This window comes from Gordionus sp. m RMFG-2023, chromosome 3 (assembly GCF_954871325.1).
Source record: "Gordionus sp. m RMFG-2023 chromosome 3, tfGorSpeb1-WG-v2, whole genome shotgun sequence".
NCBI lineage: Eukaryota > Metazoa > Nematomorpha > Gordioida > Chordodea > Parachordodidae > Gordionus > Gordionus sp. m RMFG-2023.
The window spans coordinates 32535878-32548834 of NC_088777.1; the positions used below are offsets into that span (position 1 = coordinate 32535878).

Here is a 12957-nt window from a genome sequence, read left to right on the forward strand (position 1 = left end):
TGCATTTAAAGAATTGTATAAATTCTACTCAGCAGCCATCATCATTAGGGTACCAACGACTTCTTGTGTGACCTCTTTCTCTACAATAAAGAGAGTTCTATCGAGTATTAAAGAGTCGATGAAAGATCAACGTAAGCAAAATTTAGTATTGACGGCTAAATAAAAAAAAATAACACAAAATTTATCCTTTAATTCATTTATTCTAAAATTTAAAAATAAAAATCGTCGTTGCTTAATTATTTGTTTTATTTTAAAAAAATAGTGGCCCCCTCAAGTAAGCAGCTGGCCCCTTACTGAAAATTCCTAGCTACAGCTCTGGAGACATGAGATTATTAATAGTATTAGTATATAGAGAAAGAATAAAAGTAGTTTGGAAAAATAATTATTCTAACATAGTGCTTGAAATACACGGTTAACAACATTTTTGTCATGTAAAGTTAAATAAAGAAAGTCACATAAACTAGTGTCTATTTTGACAAAACTTATTTTCGTTGTATTGCACATGTTAGAAGCTTTTTTTTTTCTTTCGCTATGAATAAAAATATGAGTGGATCATTCGATGTTAATAGATTAAAAGAAAAGTTTTATGCTCTTAACTCAACCCAAGACAGTGTGCAAACATTATCTTTATGGATTCTTCATCATAAGGCACATTGTGAAAAGATTATTGAAATTTGGCTTAAAGTTTTTAAGAAAAGTAAATTGGTATTTTTGCTTAGGTAAATTGATTTTTATTTAAAGGTAATTCGAAACAGAAACTAAACATGTTCTATTTAGCTAATGATGTTATACAAAATAGCAAAAAAAGAAATTCTAGGGTGTTTGTTTCAATATATAAGAGAGCCTTGATTGAAGCTGTTTTTACAATAAAGTATACTATTTATTTTAATCAGGAAGAGTTATTTATAGTGATAAGTAAAGAATAACATGAATAGGTAATATATTTTGCTAAATAAGTCATTAGCAAGCCAGCTAGGGGCTAAAGCACACTTTTGAAAAATTAGCACTTGTTATTTTAAAAATTTACCTTTTTTTAAAATAAAATTAACAATTGAACTTCAATCATTTTAATAATAATTTAATCTTGATTCTTGATAACTCAAATATATATATACATATAGAATTGTCAGAACTTTTGGTTTTGGAGGTTTGATATGACACCTCATCTAGCTCTTTTGACACATTGAATCAACTTTCAAAATCATTATCTTCGTTCAAAATTTTATTGATATTCATGAGATCTGGATAAAAAATTATAATTAATTTTGGTAGCTAAAATTAGTTTAAGTGGAGAGTAGAATATAGTTTAATAAATATTTTTTGCAAAGATTTGTTATTGATTTTTTAAACAACGACAGAAGATGGAGAATATTAGTTGTTAGTACCACGGCTGTTGTCAAATGACTCGCTGGGTAGTGTTGTTAAAAAGCATGATTTGGATTGATTTTTCAAAATGACCTGATTAAGATTTTACTAAATTAATATTATGTAAGCATCAAGATTTGTCAAATAGATGTCCAAGCATTTCTGCCAATTATGTGTAAAATCTTTAGGCTCACATAGTGTTTTTGGTTATAATCTTAATTGGGCCATTTTTTTATAATCAACCACAATCGGGCTTTTTAACAACAATACAGCTGGGTCTATAGTTATTCATTGATATATTTTTGACTAATTTACAAAATTTATGCTCAAAAAATAAACCTCCATCTTTTTATATGTAATTTTATATGTCAAATAAATCTATTGGACATAATTGATAGGCTAAGATTTAAAAAATTTATATATATGCATTATTTATGTTAACATAATCAATTACAATAAATCCCACCTTTTGTGAAAGGGATCTTTTTAGTCATAAAATTTTCTTGCATATCTAAAGGCATTGATTACCCCCTGAAAAATATATATGAATGATGTAATGGATCTAGTTCCTTCTTTAAATATAATAACATTATTTATATTATAATTAATTGGTCTAGATAAATTCTGAACAATATTTTAATGAACCAAGCTAAGTTTTGAAAAAATAATGACTTATTAGCTAAATTTATGTCGTTTTCCTTCATAAAATTATATTAGGCTAGGCCAAACAAATTAAGCAAATTTTTTCTGAAAAATAATTATTTGCTTGGCCAAATTACTTTTCAAATAAGGCCTGTGTTCACTTATAAATCCAAAAATTACAATTTTTATAAGCATATTTGTATTATTTTTTTATGGATCATTAATTCAATGTCAAATGAGCAAGAAAGTTGAGATTTTTTGCTGAGCTCTTTCAATTTCAATAAAAATTTGCTGGCATGTTATTTGTGTTCTAGTTATATTAAAAATGAAATTTTATCTCTTCAGCAATTATATTTGTCACAAGGAGGAGATTGTCATTGTGAATCAAAACCTAAATATAAAAAGAAATTAATAATAATTAGGAATGTTGAAAGTAAGGCTTTTGAGACCTAAAATAAAAAAAGAAAACAAATATATATATATATATATATAAAGAAATTAATAATAATTAGGAATCACGAAATCATGAAATCAATTTCATCCTTTATTCAAAATTATAACATTAGGGTAATTCCATACCAAATCGATAACTTTTCGGCCCGACCTTTTTAATTTCGATAAAATTTTGTATGCTGAGAGAATATCATTTGAAAGCATCGAATCCAAAATTTTAGCTTCCTATTACTCATAGTTCCAGAGATATCAATGGTCAAAAGTGCCAAAAATGACCTTTTTCGGAAAATACGATTTTTTGAAATTGAGATAAGTTAAAAAATAATGATTTTAAAAATATAAGTTATATGTCATTTTGTAACTCTATTAAAGGCCGTTTATTAAATATTAAAGATTTTTTTGAAATAATATTGTTGCGATTTTTATTTACGTTATAAATTTTAAACATAAAAATTCCAGGTGTTTCGCTTTCCAAATTTTTTTGAATTTAATATTTTCTTATTCTCTAACCTTATATCTATTCATAAAAAAATTTAAACTTGGGACAGCCATGGGTTTTTTAATTATTACGATTTAAAAATCAAAAAATAAATTTTTTTTTCAAAAATAGATGGCGCTCCTTTATAAAATAACGTATTTTGTTATAATTATTATTTTTTTAAACTTTTTTTCACTTTTAAAAATAAATAATAAGATTTTCCATCATTACTATCAGGAAAAAATATTATATAGATCGTTTGATAGGCTTACTTATTATTAGAGATTTGCAAAGTTAGACCCGGCCCGGACGGGCTTTGGGCCTAATTCTATTTAAAATAATCGGGTTCGGGCCGGGCTAATATTTTGAAAAAAATTTGGGCTGGGTCGGGTCGGATCTTGGAAACATTTTAAATATATATATAAATTTATCAATTTTATATTGAATTTTTTATGTAAAATAAAAATATTTGATTTTATTTATTGAAACTAAACGACATATAACATATGTCTTTTATTTTGAGTAATTATAAAAATTAATTCCTATATTTAAATAAATTCGGGCCGGGCCGGCGAAACTTTTTTTAAAAAAATTTCGGGCCGGGCCGGGCTTGAAAAATTAGGCTCGATGCAGATCACTACTTATTATTGCTATATTGATAACTTGTAGAAATTAGTTTTTATAATAAATGATTAAATTACCTAAAAAGATAGTTAAGATTCCGATATCTCATACAAGAAAATATAATAATTAATTGTTGAAAGATAAAAGCTAGTTTTTATGTACCTGCCCTAATTAATTAATTTTTATTTTACAAATAATTTGATATTAATTATTTTTCTTCCTAAAATTATTTATAATGTATAAATATAAATGCGTAAATCCTTTTAAAGAATTAAACACTATAATTATAAAAAGAACCTGCGCAAAGTCATGACGTGGATGACACAATATTACATTGAGGCGGAACATTATATTTGTGATAAATGCCGTAAAAGGTCGAAAATATAAATTCTGATAGTGAATATGTAAATAACAGCATCAACATCAATAGATAAAATCAATATAACTTTAAATGAAATAGGAATATCTCCTATTAAGAAAAAAAAACTAACCGAAAAAAATTATCCAAAAAAAAGGCAGCAAAAATAACAAAAGCGATTACAGATATAATAATTAACAATCCAGATTCGGATACGAAAGATAATAATGATATACTCAATAACATGAAATTACAATATCCCAATTTATCTAAAATAAAAAATATCAATTGCTGACCATTCTGCCTCCTAATTGGAGCGCAAATAAAATAAAAACGACATTCAACGCTACATATCATATGGCATATAATTCCAAAATCATTTTAGAAGAAAAGGGGAGTCTTTCAACTCCAAATCGAAAGCCTGAGAAATATCTCAATCAAAAAACAGTTGATATTGTTTAAAAATTTTTTTTGCATTGATAAAGTTAGTAGATATTACCAGGGAAAAAAGATTGCATATCTATCATTGAAAAGGGGGAACGAGTGAACGCTCAAAAAAGGTTAGTTCTAGTGTTGTTAAACGACTCGTTTTGAGCCGATTTTTAAAAACGGCTAACTCAATATTTTAGCCAGAAAAATGTTGCCTAAGCCCTGAGATTTCGTTGATAGATGTCCAAACCTTTGTTCATTCTACAAGCAAAATCTTCAGGCTTGCGTAATATTATTTTGGGTGAAATATTGAGTTAGCCGTTTTTAAAAATCGGCTCAAAACGAGCCGTTTAACAACACTAGTTAGTTCTTAATAATTTGAAAGAATTATATAATCATTTTAAGGCGAGTAATTCAAACTTAACAATTGGATTTTCGAAATTTGCTAGCTTAAGACCAAAAAATTGTATATTAGCAGGGGCTAGCGGAACACATAGTGTATGCGTTTGTAGCATACATCAGAATTTTAAACTTATGATTTTAAGCTGTGAATTAGCAACATTGACTAAAAATGTTGAGGATACATTAACAACTTATAGAGATGTTATAGGCAGAATGATTTGCAATCCCCCGTTACCCATCTGTTATTTTGGTGACTGCAACGAATGTCAATATATCCATGTGAAGATATTTGATTGAGGATCTGATAATCGATGAGATTAGAGGATATGTAACATGTGCATATGAAAACGATTGGTTGTTAGGATTTGTACAAGAAGTGAATGCAATTAGAGATGAAGTAAAAATTAATTTTCTTCACCCTAAAGGACCAGCAAATTCTTTTGTTTATCCAGCTGCACAAAATATCCTTTTCATATCAAAAAATAATATTTTAACAATAGTTAGCCCATCAATGGCTACTGGGCGTACATATAATTTATCGCAAAACAAAATTTTCATGGCGTCAAAAAAACTAAATTTAATGAAAAACCGAAAATAGGTAATATCTTTCATTAATTTTAATTTATCTATTATATCTTTAAAATTTATAAAATAATTTTTCGAAAATTAAAATTTTTTACAAAAAATGATTATAATCGCAGCTAAATAATCTCATTTCATGATATTAATGCTGGAAAATCTTATTATTTATGTTTAAAAGTGAAAAAAAGTTTTAAAAAATAATAATTATAACAAAACACGTTATTTTATAAAGGAGCGCCATCTATTTTTGAAAAAATATTTATTTTTTGATTTTTTAAATCGTAATAACTAAAAACCCATGACTGTCCCAAGTTTAGATTTTTTTTATGAATAGATATAAGGTTAGAGAATAAGAAAATATTAAATTCAAAAAAATTTGGAAAGCGAAACACCTGGAATTTTTGTGTTTAAAATTTATAATGTAAATAAAAACCGCAACAATGTTATTTCAAAAAAATCCTTAATATTTAATAAAAGGCCTTTAATAGAGTTACAAAATGACATATAACTTATATTTTTAAAATCATTATTTTTTAACTTATCTCAGTTTCAAAAAATCGTATTTTTCGAAAAAAGTCATTTTTGGCACTTTTGACCATTGATATCTCTGGAACTATAAGTACTAGGAAGCTAAAATTTTGGATTTGCTTTCAAATGATATTCTCTCAGCATACAAAATTTTATCGAAATTAAAAAGGTCGGGCCGAAAAGTTATCGATTTGGTATGGAATTACCCATTATCAAATTAACAAAATTATAAAAGTAAAAATAATAAAAAAGATTAATAAAAATAAAAATAAAAAAAAAAATACAAAAAAGTTAATAATTATGAAAGATCATTTTGTATGGTAAAAATTGGCCTTTTTATACTCTTTTCAATCTTCTTATAACTAATATTCATAACTATTCAAATATAATATTTTTATCACACGTTATAATAATAAATCCAAGAGAATTCTTTATGCAAATTAAATATAAAGTACAACAAAATCCAAAAGAATTCTTTATGCAAATTATATCTAACATTTACAACAATATTATCTGAATAATTTACATTAAAGGTACATTAAATAATGTGTTTAAATTAAAACTAAATTAGTTTGAATTAGTGATCTGCATTGGGCCTAATTTTTCAAGCCAGGCTCGGCCCAAAATTTTTTTAAAAAAAGTTTTGCTGGCCTCTACCGACCTGGCCCGAATTTATTTAAATATAGAAATTAATTTTTATAATTACTCAAAATAAAAGACATATGTTATATCTCGTTTAGTTTCAATAAATAAAATATTTTTTATTTAAATAAAAAATTCAATATAAAATTGATAAATTTAGATATATTTAAAAAAATTTCCAAGGTCTGACCCGACCCGGCCCAAATTTTTTTTAAAAATATTAGGCCCGGCTTGAACCCGATTATTCTAAATAGAATTAAACCCGGCCCGAACTGATCTCTAGTTTGAATATTGAATCTAATAATAATTAAGTCAATAATTGTTAATTATGAGTAAAAAATTAAAATGATTTTTTTATAAGGATTTCTAAAATCTTTTTTAAAATTTTCAGAAGTTTTATTATATTTTGTACATGTTTTTATATTTTAAAAAATCTTATTTCTTCTTTTCCATAAAATTTCAAAAGTTTGTGAATTAATTTTTTTTATATATTTTGAATATAGCCTAAATATGGGTCATCTTATGGCCAGTAGAAAATTTATAAAAAATAATGCCTTAAAACTAGGGGGGGGGGGTTAAATTTAAAAAATTTAATTATTTTATGAGTTTTTTAAGAATGTTTTAAGTTTCAGAAATTTGATGTGATTAGTAATGTTAATCGACTAAATCTAGTCGACTAACAGATGACTAACTAATAGTTATAGTCGAAAAATTATAAAAACTTTAACAACTAGATTAGTCGACTAAGACTAAAATTATATTTATTTTATATAAATTTAAAAAATATACAAAATATTAGATTTGGTGCCAGTCAGGCGCTAAAATAAAACAAATTCAAAATTAAAATAAATAAAAAGAAATATAATAGAAAAAAAATTATAAGCAAATTCGCAAAATTAGTATTCCAAATTAATCACCTAATTTAGTCACTAAAGTTTTTAGTCGATTTCCTCCGACTAATTAACAACATTACTAGAGACTAAAATATTGACAATTTCTGATACACAAATTCAAATATAAATTAATGATTAAATATATACATATGATCTTTGTAAAAAAAATAAATATTTAAATTAGTGATCTGTATCGAGCCAAATTTTTCACGCCCACCCGGCCAGAAATCTTTAAAATAATTGTCCTGCCTGTTCTGATCAATTTTTTATTATTTATACCAAAAAGCTGGCCCAATATTTAAAAAAATACATTAAACTCGACCCAGCTAGAACTGAAATTATTTTTTAAAAATAGACCCAGCCCGGGCCATGATTTGCAGATCTATAATTTAAATTATATTATTAAAAAATTTGTTGGAAATATAGATTATGCACAAAAATATTCTTATGAATTATTACCTATTATATAATTTTACAAGATATTATTTTTAAAAATATAGCATACTAAAAAATGGGGAAAAATATAATTAAGAAGCATATTATAAATTTTAAACTTTCATCAGTTCTTGGTGCTAACTTCCTATCTCACTTAATGGTCATTCCATGTCAAATCGATCAAAAGAGCTCATTTTCGGCCGACCCCTAAATTTCTGGAATTATTTAGATAGGTAAAAAAATGAGAAAGCCGTTTATTTTAGTTCGCTAGCACACCTGGTTTCCGAGATATCGGTGCTCATAGGCGCAGAAAAGAGCCACTTTGGAATCTGTAAAATTTTTAAAATGCTTACTCGAATAATATTTATAGTAAAAAAATATATCATATTGGTATAAAAAATCTCTAATGGGCTATCAAAAAACAATAAAAATTGGCGCAAATTTGAGCCTTTAACTTCCGGTTTACCTATATTGCTTTACCCCTGTTTTTAAGCAAAAAAGGGAGTTTGTTTTCGAAATTTTTTTCTCACTTTTTATTTAGACACGTTTTATAATATATATACGATATCAAAACCTTGACGACGCTATCGACTCTTCCGAAATATACATTCTTACCAAAAATTGACAAAAAATAGATAGCACTAATGGTTGAAAAATATTATTCTTAAGGTATATGAAAATATTGATACATAAAAAATGTGATAAAAGATCCCAGTTCTGCCCCCCCCTTATCATCTTTAACTTTACATTTTTTAGGCCTCTATACTACTATGCGAATGACTTATTAGTTCGATAGTGTATAACAGCTGCATTAAAAACGAATATTTTGTTAAGCATATTATCGATTATATTTTACGAGCATATTATTTTGCAAAATAATGTTTAAAACGAGCTCTCTTTCTGCATAATATTTTAAACTTGCCCGTTAAGATTAATTTTAAATAATTCGACCCGTCTGCAGCTTATTATTTTATCGTCTGTCTATCAATATGGGTTTTTTAGTAATTGGGATTTAAAAAATTAAAAAATAAATATTTTTTTCAAAAATAGATGGCGCTCCTTTATAAAATAACGCGTTTTGTTAAAATTATTATTTTTTTAAACTATTTTTATTTTTAAACATAAATAGCAAGATTTTCTATCATTAATATCACGAAATGAGATTATGTAGCTTAGGTTATAATAATTTTTCTCTTATAAAAAATTTTAATTTTCGAAAATTATAAATTTTGTAGATATAATAGATAAATTAAAATTCATGAAAGATATTACCTATTTTCGGTTTTTCATTAAATTTAGTTTTTTTGACGCCATGATAATTTCTTGTTGCGATAAATTATATGTACGCCCAGTAGCCGTTGATAGGCTAACTATTGTTAAAATATTATTTTTTGGTATGAAAAGGATATCTTGTGCAGCGGATAAATAAAAGAATTTGCTAGTCCTTTAGGGTGAAAAAAATTAATTTTTACTTCATCTCTAATTACATTCACTTCTTGTACAAATCATCGTTTTCATATGCACATGACATATCCTCTAATCTCAACGATTAACAGATCCTCAATCAAAGGATCCTCACGTGCAGTGGCGTAGCCAGGATTGATCCATGGGGGGGTTTTGTAGAATTAAAAGTTTTGCCAAATTTATAATTAATAAGCGACTGAAAGCATTATTTTGAAAATGTTATCAATGTTTAGTAAATTGTATATTAATTCAATCTATTCGATGTAAAAAAAATTTGCCTCCCCCCAAACCTTCCAATTTTATGATCAACTCAATATATTTTATTCTATGTTAAAAATAATTATTTTAATTAAATTTTTGCATATAACAATATTTTGCAGAGATTTTATTTATTATTAACTTTATTTATTTAACTATGTTTTTATTTTAATAATATATAAAAAAATAAATTTCAAAATATATAAATTTTATACAGATTATTATATTAAAAATTGAATGTAAATAAACTATATTTTAAAAAAATAAAATTGCAATAAAATATGTAATTCTTGCTAAATAAATACAATTTAACAATTCTATTTAGTATAAACCCTTTATTTAACTATGTGTTTATTTTATATACAAAAAATAAATTTCAAAATTAGAAATTTTATACAGATTACTATTTTAAAAATTGATTGTAAATATCTATATTTTAAAAAAATAAAATTACAATAAAATATAAGTAATTCTTGTATGCAATTTAAAAAAATATAATTTAACAGTTATATTTAATACAAATGAGTATATTATATAAATAATTCTTATTGTAGGTGCAATACTATTATTAAATATAGTATAAAAATATCATGACTAAAAATTCATTATAATTAAGTTTTACATATAAAAATTTTATGACTAAGAAAATATAACAATTATATGATTTGAATTTATAAAGAGAGGTCTACTTTTCTCTGAGATTTGGCTAATTCATCTAGAATCAAATTTTTATCTAGAATAATCTCCTTATAAATATTTAATAGGGCTAATCCATTTAAACGGTTTTCACCGGTGCTATTTCTTAAATAGGTTTTTAACCTTTTCAAAGTTGAAAAAGACCTTTCATTAGTGCAGGTACTAATCGGTAAAGTAGCTAAAATAAAAAACAATGTTTTGATATTGGGCAGGGAATCTAAAGTGCAATTACACATGGAAAGGGCCTGCAAAGCATTTTTTGGTCTCAAAGAGTACTCTATTCTGCCAAGATTTTTATACCAAAATTCGGCATCACAAAGTAACTTATCATACGACCCTAATAAATCATCAGAATAAAACTCTGAGATGTTCTTAATATCCTCTCGCGTTTCAAGTGTAATCAACAATTCAGACTCAACCGGCAAAAGAAAATAAAAGCTTTTTAAAATAAAATTGTGACTTATAAATCTTTCCTTTAATTGAAATAAAAATGTATCAATAAGTGGAATAAAAATGTTAATTTTATAAAAATCCTCAATCGTAGATGCATCAATATTTGAGCGATTGGATTGTCTAGAAACTACTCTAGGTTTAAAAATTTCAATCCCAAACATATTAGCGATCTCCTTTACTTTCTCATATATTTCTTGAAATTTTTCATCCACATTATCTCTGATATTTGTTAATATTTCAACAATATCCTTTGCCTTATATATAACCTCCCTTAAATCCAAATCAATTTTTTGTAACATTTTGCTAAAATCATATGTATAATTAAATAAAAAATAAACACATTGAATTGAAATTAAAAATTGAGGCTTCGTAATAGCCTGTAAAAGATTTTCCGCATTTGCGGAATCTTTTTCTTTGCGTAATATGTATGATTCCAGTGCCGCAAAAATAACCTCATATAACTCGATGAAAACCTTCACCGATTGTTGTCTTTCAATGAATCTTGTGGGACAAAATCTTTTGAATTTTTTTTTTGAATTTTTTGAATCAATTTCATCGAACGTTTGGGTAAAAATCTCCCTCTTCTTGGGTGGGGTAAAGAAGTCACAAACCGACGATATTGTTTCTAAATTTTGAAAAATATATAAAAATTATATAAAGATATCTATAATACATAATAAAATCTAATAAATTTCAATTAAATCAAAATCTTTTTACGTAAACTGTTCCAGATGTCTCTAATTTCACATGCCTCAGTTATCATCAAATTCAGGCAATGTGAACTGCAGTGAACATAAAGAGCTGTGCTATAAAGCTCTCTAATTCTTGACTGGACCCCTTTAACATGGCCACTCATCGAGGGAGCTCCATCGTACCCTTGGCCTCTCAGTAGATTTAAATTTAAATCCAGGTTTTGAAGTGATTTAATAATTTGATTAGCAATCGTTTCTGACTTAGTGTCAGGTAATTCAAAAAATTGAACAAATAGTTCCTTCATTTTATAATTACCTGATTCCATATCAATAAACCTTATTGCTATGGATAGTTGTTCAATATTACCAATATCGGAAGTTTCATCCGCCAAAACACTAAAAAATGGTGATGCTTTGACTTTTGAAGAAACTTCCTTTAATATAAACTGATTGCATATTGATATTATTTCATTTTGAATAGTGGGACTTAGGTAAGTAGCATCTTTAGAGGAGCTTTCAAAAAGCTTTAGGTAGTTGTCATTATTATTACATAAAAATTTCAATAATTCCTTGAAATTTCCTTCATTGTGAGAAGGGGATGTAAGTGTTAGGGGGCCAGGAGATATCCTATGAGCTCTTAACGCCAAGCCCTGCCTCCCTAACCAAATGACAGCATCAATAATTATAATTATTCTTGATCGATTTTTTGTAACAATATCAAAATTTTTTTTATTCAATACATTGGATATTGATATCTTTTGATTCATTGAGATTTCTTTTAAAGAATCCATTATCTCATAGGAATTAAGATGATATTTATTTTTTTGATGATAATTAAAATTTTCGAGCGCATCTTTCCATCTTATGTACACCTGACTTACCAATGTTTTGAGTTTTTGTAACCCATTTCCAGCATATCTTGGGGAAAATATGACGCAAACTTTACAAAATGCGCCCTTTTCATCGGCTGAGTAAGCAAGCCACTTATATTTGTTAAGCCAGGATGCTTGAAAGGTTAAATTTCTTTTGCCCAAGGGCAATGGAAATTTATAACATTTGTCAGGTATCCAAATATTTTCAACAGCTAACAATTTTTCATTATCATTTTTAAAATGAAAATTTAAGTAAAGTGAAACATCTTTTTGAGAACGGTGTGGTGTTTCTATATTTTTTTTTAGATTTTAAATGATATATTTCAATATGAATTTCAATGTTAAGAGCTGAGCAGCACAAGAAAAAAATCTGGATTATAAAAAATGTATCTCAGATAGATATCAAAGTTTCTTAATAAAAATTTAAAGACAGATACAAGTAGAAGGAAATTACTATAGAATATCATTATCAATTTTAATTAATATTTTTATATTTGTAGGATGATTTACACTCATGGAAGTGAAGAAGGTAGTAATATTTAAATTATGAAAATAAGTTCCTAAATATTATAAGCTGCCCAAGATTGTGTATACAAAAGATTTTAAGAAAATAATTATGTTCTTCACAAATAAATAATAAAAACTGTATATTATAAACTATTCTAGTTTAATTGGTAATGATAAATCATCT

At 26.0% G+C, this 12957-nt stretch overlaps 1 protein-coding gene across 2 annotated transcripts in view; it reads left to right on the plus strand.

Moving 5' to 3' along the window:
• The first annotated feature begins 506 nt into the window (after positions 1 to 506).
• Positions 507 to 12957, plus strand: part of LOC135925953 (regulation of nuclear pre-mRNA domain-containing protein 2-like) — a 30021-nt gene continuing 17570 nt past the window's right edge. For both annotated transcript variants that reach the window (XM_065461550.1, XM_065461551.1), the window contains exons 1-2: positions 507 to 697; positions 742 to 871. In XM_065461550.1, the coding sequence (XP_065317622.1) occupies positions 532 to 697; positions 742 to 871 (296 nt within the window). In that variant the 5' untranslated portion in view covers positions 507 to 531. The remainder of the gene's footprint in view (positions 698 to 741; positions 872 to 12957) is intronic.